The 22,736-nt window shown below is 37.3% G+C and overlaps 1 protein-coding gene across 1 annotated transcript in view; it reads right to left on the bottom strand.

The window, feature by feature from the left end:
* LOC130281812 (pancreatic lipase-related protein 2-like) overlaps positions 1 to 22,736 on the bottom strand; it is a 73,744-nt gene that overhangs the window by 40,094 nt on the left and 10,914 nt on the right. The window contains exon 2 of the mRNA XM_056529462.1: positions 7,221 to 7,346. Within this exon, the coding sequence (XP_056385437.1) occupies positions 7,221 to 7,346 (126 nt within the window). The remainder of the gene's footprint in view (positions 1 to 7,220; positions 7,347 to 22,736) is intronic.

The raw sequence follows: 22,736 nt of genomic DNA, 5'->3' as shown, positions 1-22,736 counted from the left end.
AGAGATGTCCAGAGTGTGGTCAACCGCTTCTTCAGGAGAGGATGGATTAGGCAGTAGAACTGGAAGAGAAATGACCTGGTTGGTATTGGAGAAAGTCGGAACCTTAGGAAGGAAGGTAGGTAAAAACCTCAACAGGACTCTGTCCTGTAGAAAAACAGTGTAAGGCTCGAAAGCCGAAAAGGCCTGAAGCTCACCCACTCTCTTGGCTGAGGTTATGGCCAATAAAAAAGTGACTTTAAGGGATAAATACCTAAAGTCTACTTCTTCCAGAGGTTCAAAGGGGGGAGCGCATAACCCCCTGAGAACAGTGGTTAAATCCCAACTGGGAATAGGTCTGAGAACTGTAGGTTTAAGTCTTTCAGCCCCTTTGAGGAATCTTCTAACCAGGGATTCTTGTGATAGAGACCTGCCTAGGAAGGCAGAGAGTGCTGCGACCTGAACCTTTAAGGTGGATGGGCTAAGACCCTTGTCAAGGCCATCCTGGAGAAAACGCAGTATTGCAGAAAGAGGAGGATCTGAGGTAACTACCTCTTTCGTTGCACACCATTGAAGGAAAATCTTCTTTATCCTGGAGTAAACCTTGTTTGTAGACTCTGCTCTCGAGTGTGCAATAGTTCTCAAGACCTCCGCAGGAAGCCCACTCCTTAGTAGGGTCCTGTCAATCTCCAGGCTGTCAGATTGAGTCTCCTCAGATCTAGGCAGGAGCCTGTGTTGTGAGACACAAGGTTCTGCACATGGGGAAGCCTCCAATAACACCCCTGACTCATCCTCATGAGTTGGGTGAACCAAGACCTCTTCGGCCAGAATGGGATGATGGCAATCACTGAGGTCTGGTCTTGCCTGACTTTCATCAATACCCTGGGTATCATGGAAAGTGGAGGGAATATGTAGGCCAGCCTGAACCTCCATGCGAGGGACAGAGCGTCTATCGCCACCGGATTGTCCTCCTTGTAAAGGGAACAAAACTTGCTCACTTTGGCATTCAGCCGGGTTGCCGTGAGGTCTATTTCTGGTGTACCCCACTTCAGGGTTATCCTCCTGAAGATCTTCTCGTTGAGAGACCATTCTCCCTGGACTGCAAGCCCGCGACTTAGACGATCTGCCACTACGTTGAGATCCCCCTTGATGTGGACTGCAACAAGGTGGGATAGGTTGAGCTCTGCCCATGATAGAATAAGTCCGGTCTCCCTGAGGAGCACTTGGGACTTTGTGCCACCCTGTCTGTTGATATAAGCCACTACAGTGGTGTTGTCTGACCGGACTCTTATTGCTTTCCCTAAGATATGGGGAGCAAAGTGGAGGAGCGCAAGACGAACTGCTCTCAGTTCTCTCATGTTGGATGAGAGTAACCTTTCCTGAGGGGTCCAGGTACCCTGAACCGGATGGTCGTCCAGATGGGCTCCCCACCCTAGAAGGGAGGCGTCCGTGGTCAGAGTGATCCACAGAGGTTGAATCAAGGACTTCCCATCTGTCAGGTTCGTCCACCACCTGAGAGAGGCACGGACTTCGGACGACAGGGTGCATTTTTTGTCCAACCCACTGGGGTTGCGATTCCAGGCAGTCAAGACCTGATCTTGGAGGGGTCGGAGGTGCCACAGGGCCCAGGGGACTGCTTCTGCAGACGCTGACATGTGGCCCAACATCTTCATTAGAGTTCTGATGGGCACTCTGCGTGGTACCGACAAAAACTCTGCGGCTCTTATGACGCGCTCTCTCCTTTCTGGGGTGAGAGACAGCGTCATCCGAGAGGAGTCTAGGACAAACCCCAGAAACCTTCTTGAGGTAGATGGGATGATCTCGGATTTTTCCCAATTTATGAGCCACCCTAGGTGTTGAAGAAAATCCAGGGTCAGTTGAAGATGAGCTTGAAGAATGTCTAGAGTCGCGGCTTTTAAAAGCCAGTCGTCTAGATAAGGAACAATCTCTAGGCCTTTTAGTCTTAGAGCAGAGACAACTGGAGCCACCACCTTTGTGAAGGTGTGGGGAGCGGAGGTAATGCCGAACGGTAGAACAGCAAATTGGAAATGCCTTACCATACCTTTTATGGTGACGGCGATTCTTAAGAACTTCCTGTGGGCAGGAAATATAGGGACATGAAGGTATGCATCCTTCAAGTCTATAGTGACCATGAGATCTTGTGGGTTCAGGATACTGACCACCGAGCGAATGGTTTCCATTCTGAACCGCCTTTTCCTTATAAATCGGTTTAGGTAGCGCAGGTCTATTATCATGCGCCAGTCGCCATTTGGTTTGGGAACCAAAAATATCGGGGAGTAGACGCCAGATCCTCTTTGATCTGGGGGAACTTCTTCCAAAGCTTGCTTTTCCAAGTATTGGAGAACTGAGGTTTCTATGACAGCCTGTTTTGGCTGAGGAAGTAACTTTGTTAAGACAAACTTCCTTGGGGGAGGGGAGGTAAATTCTATCCTGTACCCCGACTGAATAACCTTCAGAACCCAGGGATCCTGGATTTCTTGCATCCAGGTTGTAAGGAATAAACTTAAACGTCCTCCTACTGGAGGAGGATGGGCAGATAGATTCTCTGCAACAAACACTTGAGGGGAAGGGAGAGGGAAAACGTTGGTGGATGTCAGTGGAGAGTCATAGCTCGGCCTTCCGGTCTTTACCGCGGCCGCGACCTCCACCACGTTTTTGAAAGGACTGACGTCTCTGGGATCTAGGAGGGCCCTGGGACTTCCCCCCTGTTGCTCTACCTTTACCCCGAAAGGCTTGAACAGGAAGGCACCTGCCTTTTTTGTCAGCATAACCTTCCATTATGCGATCCAGCTCAGAACCAAATAGCCAAGTAGGCTCGAAAGGCATCCCACACAAGTTAAACTTGGAGGTGTTGTCCGCTACCCAAGGGCGTAACCACAAGGGACGTCTGCTAGCAGAAGCGAGTGCCATGGACTTGGCAGCTAGCTTAAGGTGTTGCTGGGAGGCCTCGCAGAGGAAGTCTATACCAAGGAGGAGTGTCTTGAAGCTGTCCAAGATGTCTTCCCTGGGGACATTGTTGTCAATCTCAGTCTGTATGCGCTCCACACGCTCCTTCACGAAGTCAGACACTTCTCCCGAGGCAATAGCCACAGAGGCAGACGCTGATGCTGCCGAATATGTGCGTCTGAGAAGGGAATCCACCTTCCTATCAAGCGGGTCCTGGAGGTTGCTTCCATCATCCGCGGGAACCAAGACTCTCTTGGACAGTTTATTTACTGCCATATCAACCTTAGGAGGTGGCATCCAGGAATCAGATTCCGCGTCCGAGAGAGGGTACATCAATTTGAAGGTACGAGTGACAAGCGCAGGTTTATCTGGGTGCTTCCACTCAGCCTTCATCATCTTTTTGCGTGCATCATTCACCTTGAAAACCCAAGGTTCTCTAGAGGTGGATGCAGAGGCTTCCCCTTGGTCAACATCCTGGTCCCTTGACCGGATGGACCTAAGTAATCTCTGCGTCTTTTCCGCAGGGAAAAGAGGCGGACACATCTTCACCTCAACAGGCTGTTCAGACTGTACAGATGACCTCTGGTCCAATACATCGATCGACATAACGGATTCTTCCGCCACAGAAGGAGGAGTGGATTCAGTTCTAGCTCTTTTGGGAACAAGAGCACTCTTAATTTCAGATATGGAATTTCCCATAAACTCCTTCATCCAGATGAACATGTCCTGGACAGTAGGTTCAGCTGGATTAGAGGGTGGACGGCAACCGGGACACCTGTTATTTTCGTAAGCGTCCGGAAGCGGAGTGCCGCAATTGGCGCAAGCTAGATGGCGTTTTTTGGCGCTAGCCTTACGACCACCAGAGTGTGGGTCACTAGAGGAAGGAGTAGACATGACTCTGGAAAGAAAGAAAATAAGTTAGGGATAATAAACAAAATTATTATCGCCCTAACGCCAAATAGAGAGGGAGAGATACCTATAAAGCAGATAGGAGCTCTAACCACTAATGCTAGGCTTGTAAATAGGACTAGCTATGATGGCAGCAGAGACTGAATGAAGGTCTCAGCTGTCTTTATATGGGAAGGGGCCCGGAAGCCCCGCCCCCTTCAGAGAAGACCAGCCTGCAATAGGCTGAAACACCCGGAAGGGAAATTTAATAAAAATTATCCACTGAGCCCTTCCCTAACTAGGAAAGGGCTCACGCCTGAATTTTCACCTAAATATAAAACTTAAAAGGCAGCGCAAAGCGCTGAAGAAAGTGAGGCCGGGACCGGAAGTCGTCAGATGACGTACTTCCGGTCCACGGCTCGCACAGTGTAATGGAGGCGAGCGTGCGCCGGGACACGTGGGAAGCCAGGCGGGTAAGAAAAAAACCCGCAGCGGCATCCCTAATGCTATGAGGGATCACCGGATCCTTGTAGCAACATAAAATAGTCAAAACAAATAGTTTTAAGATAAACCAGGCCGGAGGCCCAGATAATATAAAGAGAAAAAAACAGGGGGCAGTTGAAAAAGGTACTGCGCCCCAAAAATATCTCCCCAATACAGGGGAGACATCCAGGCAGGCTCCAAAGGAGCCTGCACCGTCCTGCTGTCCTTACACAGGACAGAAAAAAAGCGAGATGGCCTAGGGGAGGAGGCCTTTTATGGGGGGGCTAATTAATTTAAATTGCTTGGGCGGAATTAAAAATTCCACCGTCCTGCCAGCTTCACAGGGGCAGAACACCCCACTTGTGCTGCTGGTTAGGACGTAAGGGAAAGACCTGCTTCCTTAAGGTGAAAAATGAGCTGTGTCCTTAAGGGGTTAAATGTTTTAAGTCCCTGCCCCTCTATGTAGTTTCAGTTGTGCTTTATACCATGTAAACCAATGATGTTTTGCAGTGCCCCACTGCATATACCAATAGGATATTATGCTGGTTGTAGGCATTGCTTTCTAAACTCTCAGGATTTTGCTGTTTCATATGTTATTACCCATTTTGTAATAATACTGTTTTATGATGTTTTTGTACATCTATGCACTTGTACACAGTGGCCCTCATTTACTAAAGGATAACCAACGCTTTTTCTCGGTTATTGCGCCTAAAATTTGGTCGCATCCTGCTTGCGACCAAATCTGCAACATAAATTTAGGCGCACAACCTACATTTTCTTAAACACTCCGAGATTTTTTTTTTACCTACAAAAGGGGCGTGTTTTACTAGAAAAGGGGCGTGAACCCGACAAAAACAGAAAAAACACTCTGAGTGTGAAGAAAACTCACAGGAAAACCTGTGAGTTTCGCTTCACAGAAAGCCGACAGCTGAGAGCTGTCAGGAAATTACTCAGAACGGAGTGAATCCTGCTACCCCCAGCATGGAACAGGGTCTGTTCCATGTTGGGGGTAGTAGTAGAGGGGCTGAGGGATTGATCGCACTGGGTCTCACTTCTGAGACCCCGTCAGATTTTATTAAGCAGGGGAGCTGGCGGCATGTTCCGATCCCCTGCAATGTACAGGAAACTTTCATTTTTAAATTTCCCACCAGAATGGCCGGGACCGAGGAGCCAATCAGGGCTCCTGGCAGGGTTTTAATATAGAAGAACTGTGGTGGGCAAAGATGTATAGAATCGCTGGGGGGGTATATATCTGGCCCCTCTAGCTTTTCTATATATATTTCCCCCTGCTGCGCTATATCAAATTTAGTGGCCGCTGCACTTGAATAAATGTACTGCCCCCCCCAATGCTATTATATATCTATACTGACCCCCACTGCGCAAATACTGATCCCCGCTGCGCATATTTATATATATACTGACCACCCCCCCCCCCAGCTGTGCATATTAATATTCCTCTTCTCCCTCCCCTGGCTGCCAATGAATGAAAACTCTATTAGCGGCGGAGCGGAAGGCTGCTGCCCGCTCTCGCTGCTAAGAGTTTGTCATTCATACCGGGCAGCAGATGCATATCATGCTGTTGGGGTCAGACATATGGATATATATCTGACCCTCACATCATACGTATATAAATGCAGGCTCACCGCTATGAATGACAAGTAACGCAGTGCAGGGAGCGGAGGCTCCGCTGCTGCTGCCAATAGCTTACTTGTCATTCATAGCGGTGAACCTGCATTTATATACGTATGATGTGAGGGTCAGATATATATCCATATGCCTGACCCCCACAGCATGATATGCAGCTGCTGCCCGCTATGAATGACAAACTCTTAGCAGCAAGAGCGGGCAGCAGCCTTCCGCTCCCCCGCTAATAGAGTTTTCATTCATTGGCAGCCAGGGGAGGGAGAAGATGAAGATTAATATGCGCAGCTTGGGGGAGGCAGTATATATATAAATATGCGCAGCGGGGGTCAGTATATGCACAGCGGGGGTCAGTATAGATATATAATCGCGCTGGGGGGGCAGTACATTTATTCAAGCGCAGCGGCCACTAAGTTTGATATAGCGCAGCAGGGGGAAATATATATAGAAACGCTGGAGGGGCCAGATATATACCCCCCCAGCGATTCTATACATCTTTGCCCACCACAGCGCTTCAAATTTAAAACCCTGCCAGGAGCCCTGATTGGCTCCTCGGTCCCGGCCATTCAGGGCTTCTGGTGGGAAAGTTAAAAATGAAAGTTTACAGTACATTGCAGGGGATCAGAACATGCCGCCAGCTCCCCTGCTTAATAACATCTGATCGGGTCTCAGAAGTGAGACCCGGTGCGATCAATCCCTCAGCCCCTCTACTACTACCCCCAACATGGAACAGACCCTGTTCCATGATGGGGGTAGTAGTACAAGCACTAATGCAGTCAGAATTTTCAGAGACTTTTTTCTGTCACACAGAATACATTTTGTGCGACAGAAAAAAACCTGCGACAGAAAGAAAGGGAAATTGGGCGACAGATTCGTAAATCACAAGGAAAAAAAAGACGAGTACACTGAAAAAAAAAATGGACACTCTAGCCTTTGTACATGAGGGCCAGCGAGTCAATAAAATTACACTGGATTTGATAATGTTCTGGATGAACAGTAAGCAGTATGATTACTCATTGAGCCTAATGCAGTGACACATTTTTAATTCGAGTGAATGAAACAGTGATATATAAGTGATACATTACATTAGGTAAATGATGTTGGTAAAAAATGATTTAGTCATTTCTAATGCATCACATGGGTGTGGCTGATCATCACCTCCCCTGACCTGTTACACAGTATGATATCTCCCATATAGCGTGCAGTTACATAGCGCGCATACAGCAATCAGCCCCGGGGACAGGACCGTATCCAGTACAACTTACCTGGCATATTTCCACCACCCAGGGGGCATCTCCAAGGTCCATGTATCCGTGGATAATAAACACAGAATTTCTGCTGCTACTAAAATATGATTGCTGAAGGGAGGAGAGATCTCGGGGTTTGATGACCTGGAAGAAAAATGGACACAAGACATTACTGTAGTATAGAGAGTAATGATAGTAATAACTCCTGTAGTATAGAGAGTAATGAAAGTAATAACTCCTGTAGTATAGAGCGTAATGGAAGTAATAAATCCTTTAGTATACCGAGTAATGGAAGCAATAACTCCTGTAGTATAGAGAGTAATGGAAGCAATAACTCCTGTAGTATAGAAAGTAATGGAAGCAATAACTCCTGTAGTATAGAGAGTAATGAAAGTAATAACTCCTGTAGTATAGAGCGTAATGGAAGTAATAAATCCTTTAGTATGCTGAGTAATGGAAGCAATAACTCCTGTAGTATAAAGTGTAATGGAAGCAATAACTCCTGTGGTATAGAGAGTAATGGAAGCAATAACTCCTGTAGTATAGAGAGTAATGAAAGTAATAACTCCTGTAGTATAGAGAGTAATGAAAGTAAAAACTCCTGTAGTGTAGAGAGTAATGTAAGTAATAACTCCTGTAGTATAGAGAGTAATGAAAGTAATAACTCCTGTAGAATAGAGAGTAATGGAAGCAATAAGTCCTGTAGAATAGAGGGAAATGAAAGTGATAACTCCTGTAGTGTAGAGAGTAATGAAAGTGATAACTCCTGTAGTGTACAGAATAATGAAAGTAATAACTCCTGTACTATAGAGAGTAATGGATGTAATAACTCCCGTAGTATAGAGAGTAATGTAAGTAATAACTCCTGTAGAATAGAGAGTAATGGAAGTAATAACTCCTGTAGTATAGAGAGTAATGAAAGTAATAACTCCTGTAATATAGAGAGTAATGTAAGTAATAACTGATGTAGTATAGAGAGTAATGAAAGTAATAATTCCTGTAGTATATGGAGCAATGAAAGTAATAACTCATGTAGTGTAGAGAGTAATGAAAGTAATAACTCCTGTAGTATAGAGAGTAATAAAAGTAATAACTCCTGTAGTATAGAGAGTAATGTAAGTAATAACTCCTGTAGTATAGAGAGTAATGAAAGTAATAACTCTTGTAGAATAGAGGGAAATGAAAGTGATAACTCCTGTAGTATAGAGAGTAATGTAAGTAATAATTCCTGTAGTATAGAGAGTAATGAAAGTAATAACTCCTGTAGTATAGAGAGTAATGTAAGTAATAACTCCTGTAGTATAGAAAGTAATGAAAGTAATAACTCCTGTAGAATAGAGAGTAATGGAAGTAATAACTCCTGTAGTATAGAGAGTAATGAAAGTAATAACTCCTGTAGTATAGAGAGTAATGTAAGTAATAACTCCTGTAGTATAGAGAGCAATGAAAGTAATAACTCCTGTAGAATAGAGGGAAATGAAAGTGATAACTCCTTTAGTGTAGAGAGTAATGAAAGTGATAACTCCTGTAGTGTAGAGAGTAATGGATGTAATAACTCCTGTAGTATAGAGAGTAATGGAAGTAATAACTCCTGTGGGATAGAGAGTAATGTAAGTAATAACTCCTGTAGTATAGAGAGTAATGAAAGTAATAACTCCTGTAATATAGAGAGTAATGTAAGTAATAACTGCTGTAGTATAGAGAGTAATGAAAGTAATAACTCCTGTAGTATATGGAGCAATGAACGTAATAACTCCTGTAGTGTAGAGAGTAATGAAAGGGATAAATCCTGTAGTGTAGAGAGTAATGGATGTAATAACTCCTGTAGTATAGCGAGTAATGTAAGTAATAACTCCTGTAGAATAGAGAGTACTGGAAGTAATAACTCCTGTAGTTAAGAGAGTAATGAAAGTAATAACTCCTGTAGTATAGAAAGTAATGAAAGTAATAAATCCTTTAGTATACAGAGTAATGGAAGCAAAAACTCCTGTAGAATAGAGGGAAATAAAAGTAATAACTCTTGTAGTGTAGAGAGTAATGAAATTAATAACTCCTGTAGTATAGAGAGTAATGAAAGTAATAACTCCTGTAGTATAGAGAGTAATGTAAGTAATAACTCCCGTAGTATAGAGAGTAATGATAGTAATAACTCCTGTAGTATAGAGAGTAATGAAAGTAATAACTCCTGTAGTATAGAGAGTAATGATAATAATAACCCCTGTAGTATAGAGAGTAATGGAAGTGATAACTCCTGTAGTATAGAGAGTAATGTAAGTAATAACTCCTGTAGTATAGAGAGTAATGTAAGTAATCACTCCTATAGTATGGAGAGTAATGGAAGTAATAACTCCTGTAGTATAGAGAGTAATGAAAGTAATAACTCCTGTAGTATAGAGAGTAATGATAATAATAACCCCTGTAGTATAGAGAGTAATGGAAGTGATAACTCCTGTAGTATAGAGAGTAATGTAAGTAATAACTCCTGTAGTATAGAGAGTAATGTAAGTAATCACTCCTATAGTATAGAGAGTAATGAAAGTAATAACTCCTGTAGTATAGAGAGTAATGAAAGTAATAACTCCTGTAGAATAGAGGAAAATGAAAGTGATAACTCCTGTAGTATAGAGAGTAATGTAAGTAATAACTCCTGTAGTATAGAGAGTAATGAAAGTAATAACTCCTGTAGTATAGAGAGTAATGTAAGTAATAACTCCTGTAGTATAGACAGTAATGAAAGTAATAACTCCTGTAGAATAGAGAGTAATGGAAGCAATAACTCCTGTAGAATAGAGGGAAATGAAAGTGATAACTCCTGTAGTGTAGAGAGTAATGAAAGTGATAACTCTTGTAGTGTAGAGAGTAATGAAAGTGATAACTCCTGTAGTGTAGAGAGTAATGAAAGTAATGACTCCTGTATTATAGAGTAATGGATGTAATAACTCCTGTAGTATAGAGAGTAATGTAAGTAATAACTCCTGTAGAATATCGAGTAATGGAAGTAATAACTCCTGTAGTATAGAGAGTAATGAAAGTAATAACTCCTGTAGTATAGAGAGTAATGTAAGTAATAACTGCTGTAGTATAGAGAGTAATGAAAGTAATAACTCCTGTAGTTTATGGAGCAATGAAAGTAATAACTCCTGTAGCGTAGAGAGTAATGAAAGTAATGACTCCTGTGTTATAGAGAGTAATGGATGTAATAACTCCTGTAGTATAGCGAGTAATGTAAGTAATAACTCCTGTAGAATAGAGTAATGGAAGTAATAACTCCTGTAGTTTAGAGAGTAATGAAAGTAATAACTCCTGTAGTATAGAAAGTAATGAAAGTAATAAATCCTTTAGTATACAGAGTAATGGAAGCAACAACTCCTGTAGAATAGAGGGAAATAAAATTAATAACTCATGTAGTATAGAGAGTAATGGAAGTAATAACTCCAGTAGTATAGAGAGTAATGAAAGTAATAACTCCTGTAGTATAGAGAGTAATAAAAGTAATAACTCCTGTAGTATAGAGAGTAATGTAAGTAATAACTCCTGTAGTATAGAGTAAGCAATAACTCCTGTAGAATAGAGGGAAATAAAATTAATAACTCCTTTAGTATAGAGAAAGTAATGAAAGTAATAACTCCTGTAGAATAGAGAGTAATGGAAGTAATAACTCCTGTAGAATAGAGAGTAATGAAAGTAATAACTCCTGTAGTATAGAGAGTAATGAAAGTAATAACTCCTGTAGAATAGAGAGTAATGAAAGTAATAACTCCTGTAGTATAGAGAGTAATGAAAGTAATAACTCCGATAGTATAGAGAGTAATGAAAGTCATAACTCCTGTTGTATAGAGAGTAATGTAAGCAATAACTCCTGTATTATAGAGAGTAATGAAAGTAATAACTCCTGTAGTATAGAGAGTAATGAAAGTAATAACTCCTGTAGTATAGAGAGTAATGTAAGTAATAACTCCTGTAGTATAGAGAGTAATGAAAGTAATAACTCCTGTAGTATAGAGAGTAATGAAAGTAATAACTCCTGTAGTATAGAGAGTAATGAAAGTAATAACTCCTGTAGTATATGGAGCAATGAAAGTCATAACTCCTGTAGTATAGGGAGTAATGAAAGTAATAACTCCTGTAGTATAGAGAGTAATGTAAGTAATAACTCCTGTAGTATAGAAAGTAATGAAAGTAATAACTCCTGTAGTATAGGGAGTAATGAAAGTAATAACTCCTGTAGAATAGAGAGTAATGGAAGTAATAACTCCTGTAGTATAGAGAGTAATGAAAGTAATAACTCCTGTAGTATAGAGAGTAATGTAAGTAATAACTCCTGTAGTATAGAGAGCAATGAAAGTAATAACTCCTGTAGAATAGAGGGAAATGAAAGTGATAACTCCTGTAGTGTAGAGAGTAATGAAAGTGATAACTCCTGTAGTGTAGAGAGTAATGGATGTAATAACTCCTGTAGTATAGAGAGTAATGGAAGTAATAACTCCTGTAGAATAGAGAGTAATGGAAGTAATAACTCCTGTAGTATAGAGAGTAATGAAAGTAATAACTCCTGTAATATAGAGAGTAATGTAAGTAATAACTGCTGTAGTATAGAGAGTAATGAAAGTAATAACTCCTGTAGTATATGGAGCAATGAAAGTAATAACTCCTGTAGTGTAGAGAGTAATGAAAGGGATAACTCCTGTAGTGTAGAGAGTAATGGATGTAATAACTCCTGTAGTATAGCGAGTAATGTAAGTAATAACTCCTGTAGAATAGAGAGTACTGGAAGTAATAACTCCTGTAGTTTAGAGAGTAATGAAAGTAATAACTCCTGTAGTATAGAAAGTAATGAAAGTAATAAACCCTTTAGTATACAGAGTAATGGAAGGAACAACTCCTGTAGAATAGAGGGAAATAAAAGTAATAACTCCTGTAGTGTAGAGAGTAATGAAATTAATAACTCCTGTAGTATAGAGAGTAATGAAAGTAATAACTCCTGTAGTATAGAGAGTAATGATAGTAATAACTCCTGTAGTATAGAGAGTAATGAAAGTAATAATTCATGTAGTATAGAGAGTAATGATAATAATAACTCCTGTAGTATAGAGAGTAATGGAAGTGATAACTCCTGTAGTATAGAGAGTAATGTAAGTAATAACTCCTGTAGTATAGAGAGTAATGGAAGTAATAACTCCTGTAGTATAGAGAGTAATGAAAGTAATAACTCCTGTAGTATAGAGCATATAGGAAATAATAAATCCTTTAGTATACCGAGTAATGGAAGCAATAACTCCTGTAGTATAAAGTGTAATGGAAGCAATAACTCCTGTAGTATAAAGTGTAATGGAAGCAATAACTCCTGTAGTATAGAGAGTAATGGAAGCAATAACTCCTGTAGTATAGAGAGTAATGAAAGTAATAACTCCTGTAGTATAGAGAGTAATGTAAGTAATAACTCCTGTAGTGTAGAGAGTAATGTAAGTAATAACTCCTGTAGTATAGAGAGCAATGAAAGTAATAACTCCTGTAGAATAGAGGGAAATGAAAGTGATAACTCCTGTAGTGTAGAGAGTAATGAAAGTGATAACTCCTGTAGTATAGAGAGTAATGTAAGTAATAACTGCTGTAGTATAGAGAGTAATGAAAGTAATAACTCCTGTAGTATAGAGAGTAATGTAATTAATAACTCCTGTAGTATAGAGGGTAATGAAAGTAATAACTCCTGTAGAATAGAGGAAAATGAAAGTGATAACTCCTGTAGTATAGAGAGTAATGTAAGTTATAACTCCTGTAGTATAGAGAGTAATGAAAGTAATAACTCCTGTAGTATAGAGAGTAATGTAAGTAATAACTCCTGTAGTATAGACAGTAATGAAAGTAATAACTCCTGTAGAATAGAGAGTAATGGAAGCAATAACTCCTGTAGAATAGAGGGAAATGAAAGTGATAACTCCTGTAGTGTAGAGAGTAATGAAAGTGATAACTCCTGTAGTGTAGAGAGTAATGAAAGTAATGACTCCTGTATTATAGAGAGTAATGGATGTAATAACTCCTGTAGTATAGAGAGTAATGTAAGTAATAACTCCTGTAGAATATCGAGTAATGGAAGTAATAACTCCTGTAGTATAGAGAGTAATGTAAGTAATAACTCCTGTAGTATAGAAAGTAATGAACGTAATAACTCCTGTAGTATAGGGAGTAATGAAAGTAATAACTCCTGTAGAATAGAGAGTAATGGAAGTAATAACTCCTGTAGTATAGAGAGTAATGAAAGTAATAACTCCTGTAGTATAGAGAGTAATGTAAGTAATAACTCCTGTAGTATAGAGAGCAATGAAAGTAATAACTCCTGTAGAATAGAGGGAAATGAAAGTGATAACTCCTGTAGTGTAGAGAGTAATGAAAGTGATAACTCCTGTAGTGTAGAGAGTAATGGATGTAATAACTCCTGTAGTATAGAGAGTAATGGAAGTAATAACTCCTGTAGAATAGAGAGTAATGAAAGTAATAACTCCTGTAGTATAGAGAGTAATGAAAGTAATAACTCCTGTAATATAGAGAGTAATGTAAGTAATAACTGCTGTAGTATAGAGAGTAATGAAAGTAATAACTCCTGTAGTATAGAGAGTAATGAAAGTAAAAACTCCTGTAGTGTAGAGAGTAATGTAAGTAATAACTCCTGTAGTATAGAGAGTAATGAAAGTAATAACTCCTGTAGAATAGAGAGTAATGGAAGCAATAAGTCCTGTAGAATAGAGGGAAATGAAAGTGATAACTCCTGTAGTGTAGAGAGTAATGAAAGTGATAACTCCTGTAGTGTACAGAATAATGAAAGTAATAACTCCTGTACTATAGAGAGTAATGGATGTAATAACTCCCGTAGTATAGAGAGTAATGTAAGTAATAACTCCTGTAGAATAGAGAGTAATGGAAGTAATAACTCCTGTAGTATAGAGAGTAATGAAAGTAATAACTCCTGTAATATAGAGAGTAATGTAAGTAATAACTGATGTAGTATAGAGAGTAATGAAAGTAATAATTCCTGTAGTATATGGAGCAATGAAAGTAATAACTCATGTAGTGTAGAGAGTAATGAAAGTAATAACTCCTGTAGTATAGAGAGTAATAAAAGTAATAACTCCTGTAGTATAGAGAGTAATGTAAGTAATAACTCCTGTAGTATAGAGAGTAATGAAAGTAATAACTCTTGTAGAATAGAGGGAAATGAAAGTGATAACTCCTGTAGTATAGAGAGTAATGTAAGTAATAATTCCTGTAGTATAGAGAGTAATGAAAGTAATAACTCCTGTAGTATAGAGAGTAATGTAAGTAATAACTCCTGTAGTATAGAAAGTAATGAAAGTAATAACTCCTGTAGAATAGAGAGTAATGGAAGTAATAACTCCTGTAGTATAGAGAGTAATGAAAGTAATAACTCCTGTAGTATAGAGAGTAATGTAAGTAATAACTCCTGTAGTATAGAGAGCAATGAAAGTAATAACTCCTGTAGAATAGAGGGAAATGAAAGTGATAACTCCTTTAGTGTAGAGAGTAATGAAAGTGATAACTCCTGTAGTGTAGAGAGTAATGGATGTAATAACTCCTGTAGTATAGAGAGTAATGGAAGTAATAACTCCTGTGGGATAGAGAGTAATGTAAGTAATAACTCCTGTAGTATAGAGAGTAATGAAAGTAATAACTCCTGTAATATAGAGAGTAATGTAAGTAATAACTGCTGTAGTATAGAGAGTAATGAAAGTAATAACTCCTGTAGTATATGGAGCAATGAACGTAATAACTCCTGTAGTGTAGAGAGTAATGAAAGGGATAAATCCTGTAGTGTAGAGAGTAATGGATGTAATAACTCCTGTAGTATAGCGAGTAATGTAAGTAATAACTCCTGTAGAATAGAGAGTACTGGAAGTAATAACTCCTGTAGTTAAGAGAGTAATGAAAGTAATAACTCCTGTAGTATAGAAAGTAATGAAAGTAATAAATCCTTTAGTATACAGAGTAATGGAAGCAAAAACTCCTGTAGAATAGAGGGAAAAAAAAGTAATAACTCTTGTAGTGTAGAGAGTAATGAAATTAATAACTCCTGTAGTATAGAGAGTAATGAAAGTAATAACTCCTGTAGTATAGAGAGTAATGTAAGTAATAACTCCCGTAGTATAGAGAGTAATGATAGTAATAACTCCTGTAGTATAGAGAGTAATGAAAGTAATAACTCCTGTAGTATAGAGAGTAATGATAATAATAACCCCTGTAGTATAGAGAGTAATGGAAGTGATAACTCCTGTAGTATAGAGAGTAATGTAAGTAATAACTCCTGTAGTATAGAGAGTAATGTAAGTAATCACTCCTATAGTATGGAGAGTAATGGAAGTAATAACTCCTGTAGTATAGAGAGTAATGAAAGTAATAACTCCTGTAGTATAGAGAGTAATGATAATAATAACCCCTGTAGTATAGAGAGTAATGGAAGTGATAACTCCTGTAGTATAGAGAGTAATGTAAGTAATAACTCCTGTAGTATAGAGAGTAATGTAAGTATTCACTCCTATAGTATAGAGAGTAATGTAAGTAATAACTCCTGTAGTATAGAGAGTAATGAAAGTAATAACTCCTGTAGAATAGAGGAAAATGAAAGTGATAACTCCTGTAGTATAGAGAGTAATGTAAGTAATAACTCCTGTAGTATAGAGAGTAATGAAAGTAATAACTCCTGTAGTATAGAGAGTAATGTAAGTAATAACTCCTGTAGTATAGACAGTAATGAAAGTAATAACTCCTGTAGAATAGAGAGTAATGGAAGCAATAACTCCTGTAGAATAGAGGGAAATGAAAGTGATAACTCCTGTAGTGTAGAGAGTAATGAAAGTGATAACTCTTGTAGTGTAGAGAGTAATGAAAGTGATAACTCCTGTAGTGTAGAGAGTAATGAAAGTAATGACTCCTGTATTATAGAGTAATGGATGTAATAACTCCTGTAGTATAGAGAGTAATGTAAGTAATAACTCCTGTAGAATATCGAGTAATGGAAGTCATAACTCCTGTAGTATAGAGAGTAATGAAAGTAATAACTCCTGTAGTATAGAGAGTAATGTAAGTAATAACTGCTGTAGTATAGAGAGTAATGAAAGTAATAACTCCTGTAGTTTATGGAGCAATGAAAGTAATAACTCCTGTAGCGTAGAGAGTAATGAAAGTAATGACTCCTGTGTTATAGAGAGTAATGGATGTAATAACTCCTGTAGTATAGCGAGTAATGTAAGTAATAACTCCTGTAGAATAGAGTAATGGAAGTAATAACTCCTGTAGTTTAGAGAGTAATGAAAGTAATAACTCCTGTAGTATAGAAAGTAATGAAAGTAATAAATCCTTTAGTATACAGAGTAATGGAAGCAACAACTCCTGTAGAATAGAGGGAAATAAAATTAATAACTCATGTAGTATAGAGAGTAATGGAAGTAATAACTCCTGTAGTATAGAGAGTAATGAAAGTAATAACTCCTGTAGTATAGAGAGTAATAAAAGTAATAACTCCTGTAGTATAGAGAGTAATGTAAGTAATAACTCCTGTAGTATAGAGTAAGCAATAACTCCTGTAGAATAGAGGGAAATAAAATTAATAACTCCTTTAGTATAGAGAAAGTAATGAAAGTAATAACTCCTGTAGAATAGAGAGTAATGGAAGTAATAACTCCTGTAGAATAGAGAGTAATGAAAGTAATAACTCCTGTAGTATAGAGAGTAATGAAAGTAATAACTCCTGTAGAATAGAGAGTAATGCAAGTAATAACTCCTGTAGTATAGAGAGTAATGAAAGTAATAACTCCGATAGTATAGAGAGTAATGAAAGTCATAACTCCTGTTGTATAGAGAGTAATGTAAGCAATAACTCCTGTATTATAGAGAGTAATGAAAGTAATAACTCCTGTAGTATAGAGAGTAATGAAAGTAATAACTCCTGTAGTATAGAGAGTAATGTAAGTAATAACTCCTGTAGTATAGAGAGTAATGAAAGTAATAACTCCTGTAGTATAGAGAGTAATGAAAGTAATAACTCCTGTAGTATAGAGAGTAATGAAAGTAATAAATCCTGTAGTATAGAGAGTAATGAAAGTAATAACTCCTGTAGTATATGGAGCAATGAAAGTCATAACTCCTGTAGTATAGGGAGTAATGAAAGTAATAACTCCTGTAGTATAGAGAGTAATGTAAGTAATATCTCCTGTAGTATAGAAAGTAATGAAAGTAATAACTCCTGTAGTATAGGGAGTAATGAAAGTAATAACTCCTGTAGAATAGAGAGTAATGGAAGTAATAACTCCTGTAGTATAGAGAGTAATGAAAGTAATAACTCCTGTAGTATAGAGAGTAATGTAAGTAATAACTCCTGTAGTATAGAGAGCAATGAAAGTAATAACTCCTGTAGAATAGAGGGAAATGAAAGTGATAACTCCTGTAGTGTAGAGAGTAATGAAAGTGATAACTCCTGTAGTGTAGAGAGTAATGGATGTAATAACTCCTGTAGTATAGAGAGTAATGGAAGTAATAACTCCTGTAGAATAGAGAGTAATGGAAGTAATAACTCCTGTAGTATAGAGAGTAATGAAAGTAATAACTCCTGTAATATAGAGAGTAATGTAAGTAATAACTGCTGTAGTATAGAGAGTAATGAAAGTAATAACTCCTGTAGTATATGGAGCAATGAAAGTAATAACTCCTGTAGTGTAGAGAGTAATGAAAGGGATAACTCCTGTAGTGTAGAGAGTAATGGATGTAATAACTCCTGTAGTATAGCGAGTAATGTAAGCAATAACTCCTGTAGAATAGAGAGTACTGGAAGTAATAACTCCTGTAGTTTAGAGAGTAATGAAAGTAATAACTCCTGTAGTATAGAAAGTAATGAAAGTAATAAACCCTTTAGTATACAGAGTAATGGAAGGAACAACTCCTGTAGAATAGAGGGAAATAAAAGTAATAACTCCTGTAGTGTAGAGAGTAATGAAATTAATAACTCCTGTAGTATAGAGAGTAATGAAAGTAATAACTCCTGTAGTATAGAGAGTAATGATAGTAATAACTCCTGTAGTATAGAGAGTAATGAAAGTAATAACTCATGTAGTATAGAGAGTAATGATAATAATAACTCCTGTAGTATAGAGAGTAATGGAAGTGATAACTCCTGTAGTATAGAGAGTAATGTAAGTAATAACTCCTGTAGTATAGAGAGTAATGGAAGTAATAACTCCTGTAGTATAGAGAGTAATGAAAGTAATAACTCCTGTAGTATAGAGCATATAGGAAATAATAAATCCTTTAGTATACCGAGTAATGGAAGCAATAACTCCTGTAGTATAAAGTGTAATGGAAGCAATAACTCCTGTAGTATAAAGTGTAATGGAAGCAATAACTCCTGTAGTATAGAGAGTAATGGAAGCAATAACTCCTGTAGTATAGAGAGTAATGAAAGTAATAACTCCTGTAGTATAGAGAGTAATGTAAGTAATAACTCCTGTAGTGTAGAGAGTAATGTAAGTAATAACTCCTGTAGTATAGAGAGCAATGAAAGTAATAACTCCTGTAGAATAGAGGGAAATGAAAGTGATAACTCCTGTAGTGTAGAGAGTAATGAAAGTGATAACTCCTGTAGTATAGAGAGTAATGTAAGTAATAACTGCTGTAGTATAGAGAGTAATGAAAGTAATAACTCCTGTAGTATAGAGAGTAATGTAATTAATAACTCCTGTAGTATAGAGGGTAATGAAAGTAATAACTCCTGTAGAATAGAGGAAAATGAAAGTGATAACTCCTGTAGTATAGAGAGTAATGTAAGTTATAACTCCTGTAGTATAGAGAGTAATGAAAGTAATAACTCCTGTAGTATAGAGAGTAATGTAAGTAATAACTCCTGTAGTATAGACAGTAATGAAAGTAATAACTCCTGTAGAATAGAGAGTAATGGAAGCAATAACTCCTGTAGAATAGAGGGAAATGAAAGTGATAACTCCTGTAGTGTAGAGAGTAATGAAAGTGATAACTCCTGTAGTGTAGAGAGTAATGAAAGTAATGACTCCTGTATTATAGAGAGTAATGGATGTAATAACTCCTGTAGTATAGAGAGTAATGTAAGTAATAACTCCTGTAGAATATCGAGTAATGGAAGTAATAACTCCTGTAGTATAGAGAGTAATGTAAGTAATAACTCCTGTAGTATAGAAAGTAATGAACGTAATAACTCCTGTAGTATAGGGAGTAATGAAAGTAATAACTCCTGTAGAATAGAGAGTAATGGAAGTAATAACTCCTGTAGTATAGAGAGTAATGAAAGTAATAACTCCTGTAGTATAGAGAGTAATGTAAGTAATAACTCCTGTAGTATAGAGAGCAATGAAAGTAATAACTCCTGTAGAATAGAGGGAAATGAAAGTGATAACTCCTGTAGTGTAGAGAGTAATGAAAGTGATAACTCCTGTAGTGTAGAGAGTAATGGATGTAATAACTCCTGTAGTATAGAGAGTAATGGAAGTAATAACTCCTGTAGAATAGAGAGTAATGAAAGTAATAACTCCTGTAGTATAGAGAGTAATGAAAGTAATAACTCCTGTAATATAGAGAGTAATGTAAGTAATAACTGCTGTAGTATAGAGAGTAATGAAAGTAATAACTCCTGTAGTATATGGAGCAATGAAAGTAATAACTCCTGTAGTGTAGAGAGTAATGAAAGGGATAACTCCTGTAGTGTAAAGAGTAATGGATGTAATAACTCCTGTAGTATAGCGAGTAATGTAAGTAATAACTCCTGTAGAATAGAGAGTACTGGAAGTAATAACTCCTGTAGTTTAGAGAGTAATGAAAGTAATAACTCCTGTAGTATAGAAAGTAATGAAAGTAATAAACCCTTTAGTATACAGAGTAATGGAAGGAACAACTCCTGTAGAATAGAGGGAAATAAAAGTAATAACTCCTGTAGTGTAGAGAGTAATGAAATGAATAACTCCTGTAGTATAGAGAGTAATGAAAGTAATAACTCCTGTAGTATAGAGAGTAATGATAGTAATAACTCCTGTAGTATAGAGAGTAATGAAAGTAATAACTCATGTAGTATAGAGAGTAATGATAATAATAACTCCTGTAGTATAGAGAGTAATGGAAGTGATAACTCCTGTAGTATAGAGAGTAATGTAAGTAATAACTCCTGTAGTATAGAGAGTAATGGAAGTAATAACTCCTGTAGTATAGAGAGTAATGAAAGTAATAACTCCTGTAGTATAGAGCGTATAGGAAATAATAAATCCTTTAGTATACCGAGTAATGGAAGTAATAACTCCTGTAGTATAGAGAGTAATGAAAGTAATAACTCCTGTAGAATAGAGGAAAATGAAAGTGATAACTCCTGTAGTATAGAGAGTAATGTAAGTAATAACTCCTGTAGTATAGAGAGTAATGAAAGTAATAACTCCTGTAGTATAGAGAGTAATGTAAGTAATAACTCCTGTAGTATAGACAGTAATGAAAGTAATAACTCCTGTAGAATAGAGAGTAATGGAAGCAATAACTCCTGTAGAATAGAGGGAAATGAAAGTGATAACTCCTGTAGTGTAGAGAGTAATGAAAGTGATAACTCCTGTAGTGTAGAGAGTAATGAAAGTAATGACTCCTGTATTATAGAGAGTAATGGATGTAATAACTCCTGTAGTATAGAGAGTAATGTAAGTAATAACTCCTGTAGAATATCGAGTAATGGAAGTAATAACTCCTGTAGTATAGAGAGTAATGTAAGTAATAACTCCTGTAGTATAGAAAGTAATGAAAGTAATAACTCCTGTAGTATAGGGAGTAATGAAAGTAATAACTCCTGTAGAATAGAGAGTAATGGAAGTAATAACTCCTGTAGTATAGAGAGTAATGAAAGTAATAACTCCTGTAGTATAGAGAGTAATGTAAGTAATAACTCCTGTAGTATAGAGAGCAATGAAAGTAATAACTCCTGTAGAATAGAGGGAAATGAAAGTGATAACTCCTGTAGTGTAGAGAGTAATGAAAGTGATAACTCCTGTAGTGTAGAGAGTAATGGATGTAATAACTCCTGTAGTAGAGAGAGTAATGGAAGTAATAACTCCTGTAGAATAGAGAGTAATGGAAGTAATAACTCCTGTAGTATAGAGAGTAATGAAAGTAATAACTCCTGTAATATAGAGAGTAATGTAAGTAATAACTGCTGTAGTATAGAGAGTAATGAAAGTAATAACTCCTGTAGTATATGGAGCAATGAAAGTAATAACTCCTGTAGTGTAGAGAGTAATGAAAGGGATAACTCCTGTAGTGTAAAGAGTAATGGATGTAATAACTCCTGTAGTATAGCGATTAATGTAAGTAATAACTCCTGTAGAATAGAGAGTACTGGAAGTAATAACTCCTGTAGTTTAGAGAGTAATGAAAGTAATAACTCCTGTAGTATAGAAAGTAATGAAAGTAATAAACCCTTTAGTATACAGAGTAATGGAAGGAACAACTCCTGTAGAATAGAGGGAAATAAAAGTAATAACTCCTGTAGTGTAGAGAGTAATGAAATGAATAACTCCTTTAGTATAGAGAGTAATGAAAGTAATAACTCCTGTAGTATAGAGAGTAATGATAGTAATAACTCCTGTAGTATAGAGAGTAATGAAAGTAATAACTCATGTAGTATAGAGAGTAATGATAATAATAACTCCTGTAGTATAGAGAGTAATGGAAGTGATAACTCCTGTAGTATAGAGAGTAATGTAAGTAATAACTCCTGTAGTATAGAGAGTAATGGAAGTAATAACTCCTGTAGTATAGAGAGTAATGAAAGTAATAACTCCTGTAGTATAGAGCGTATAGGAAATAATAAATCCTTTAGTATACCGAGTAATGGAAGCAATAACTCCTGTAGTATAAAGTGTAATGGAAGCAATAACTCCTGTAGTATAAAGTGTAATGGAAGCAATAACTCCTGTAGTATAGAGAGTAATTGAAGCAATAACTCCTGTAGTATAGAGAGTAATGAAAGTAATAACTCCTGTAGTATAGAGAGTAATGTAAGTAATAACTCCTGTAGTGTAGAGAGTAATGTAAGTAATAACTCCTGTAGTATAGAGAGCAATGAAAGTAATAACTCCTGTAGAATAGAGGGAAATGAAACTGATAACTCCTGTAGTGTAGAGAGTAATGAAAGTGATAACTCCTGTAGTATAGAGAGTAATGTAAGTAATAACTGCTGTAGTATAGAGAGTAATGAAAGTAATAACTCCTGTAGTATAGAGAGTAATGTAAGTAATAACTCCTGTAGTATAGAGAGTAATGAAAGGAATAACTCCTGTAGAATAGAGGAAAATGAAAGTGATAACTCCTGTAGTATAGAGAGTAATGTAAGTAATAACTCCTGTAGTATAGAGAGTAATGAAAGTAATAACTCCTGTAGTATAGAGAGTAATGTAAGTAATAACTCCTGTAGTATAGACAGTAATGAAGGTAATAACTCCTGTAGAATAGAGAGTAATGGAAGCAATAACTCCT

The sequence above is a fragment of the Hyla sarda genome, chromosome 7 (genome assembly GCF_029499605.1).
Source record: "Hyla sarda isolate aHylSar1 chromosome 7, aHylSar1.hap1, whole genome shotgun sequence".
NCBI lineage: Eukaryota > Metazoa > Chordata > Amphibia > Anura > Hylidae > Hyla > Hyla sarda.
This window is presented reverse-complemented; position numbering and strand designations above follow the sequence as displayed.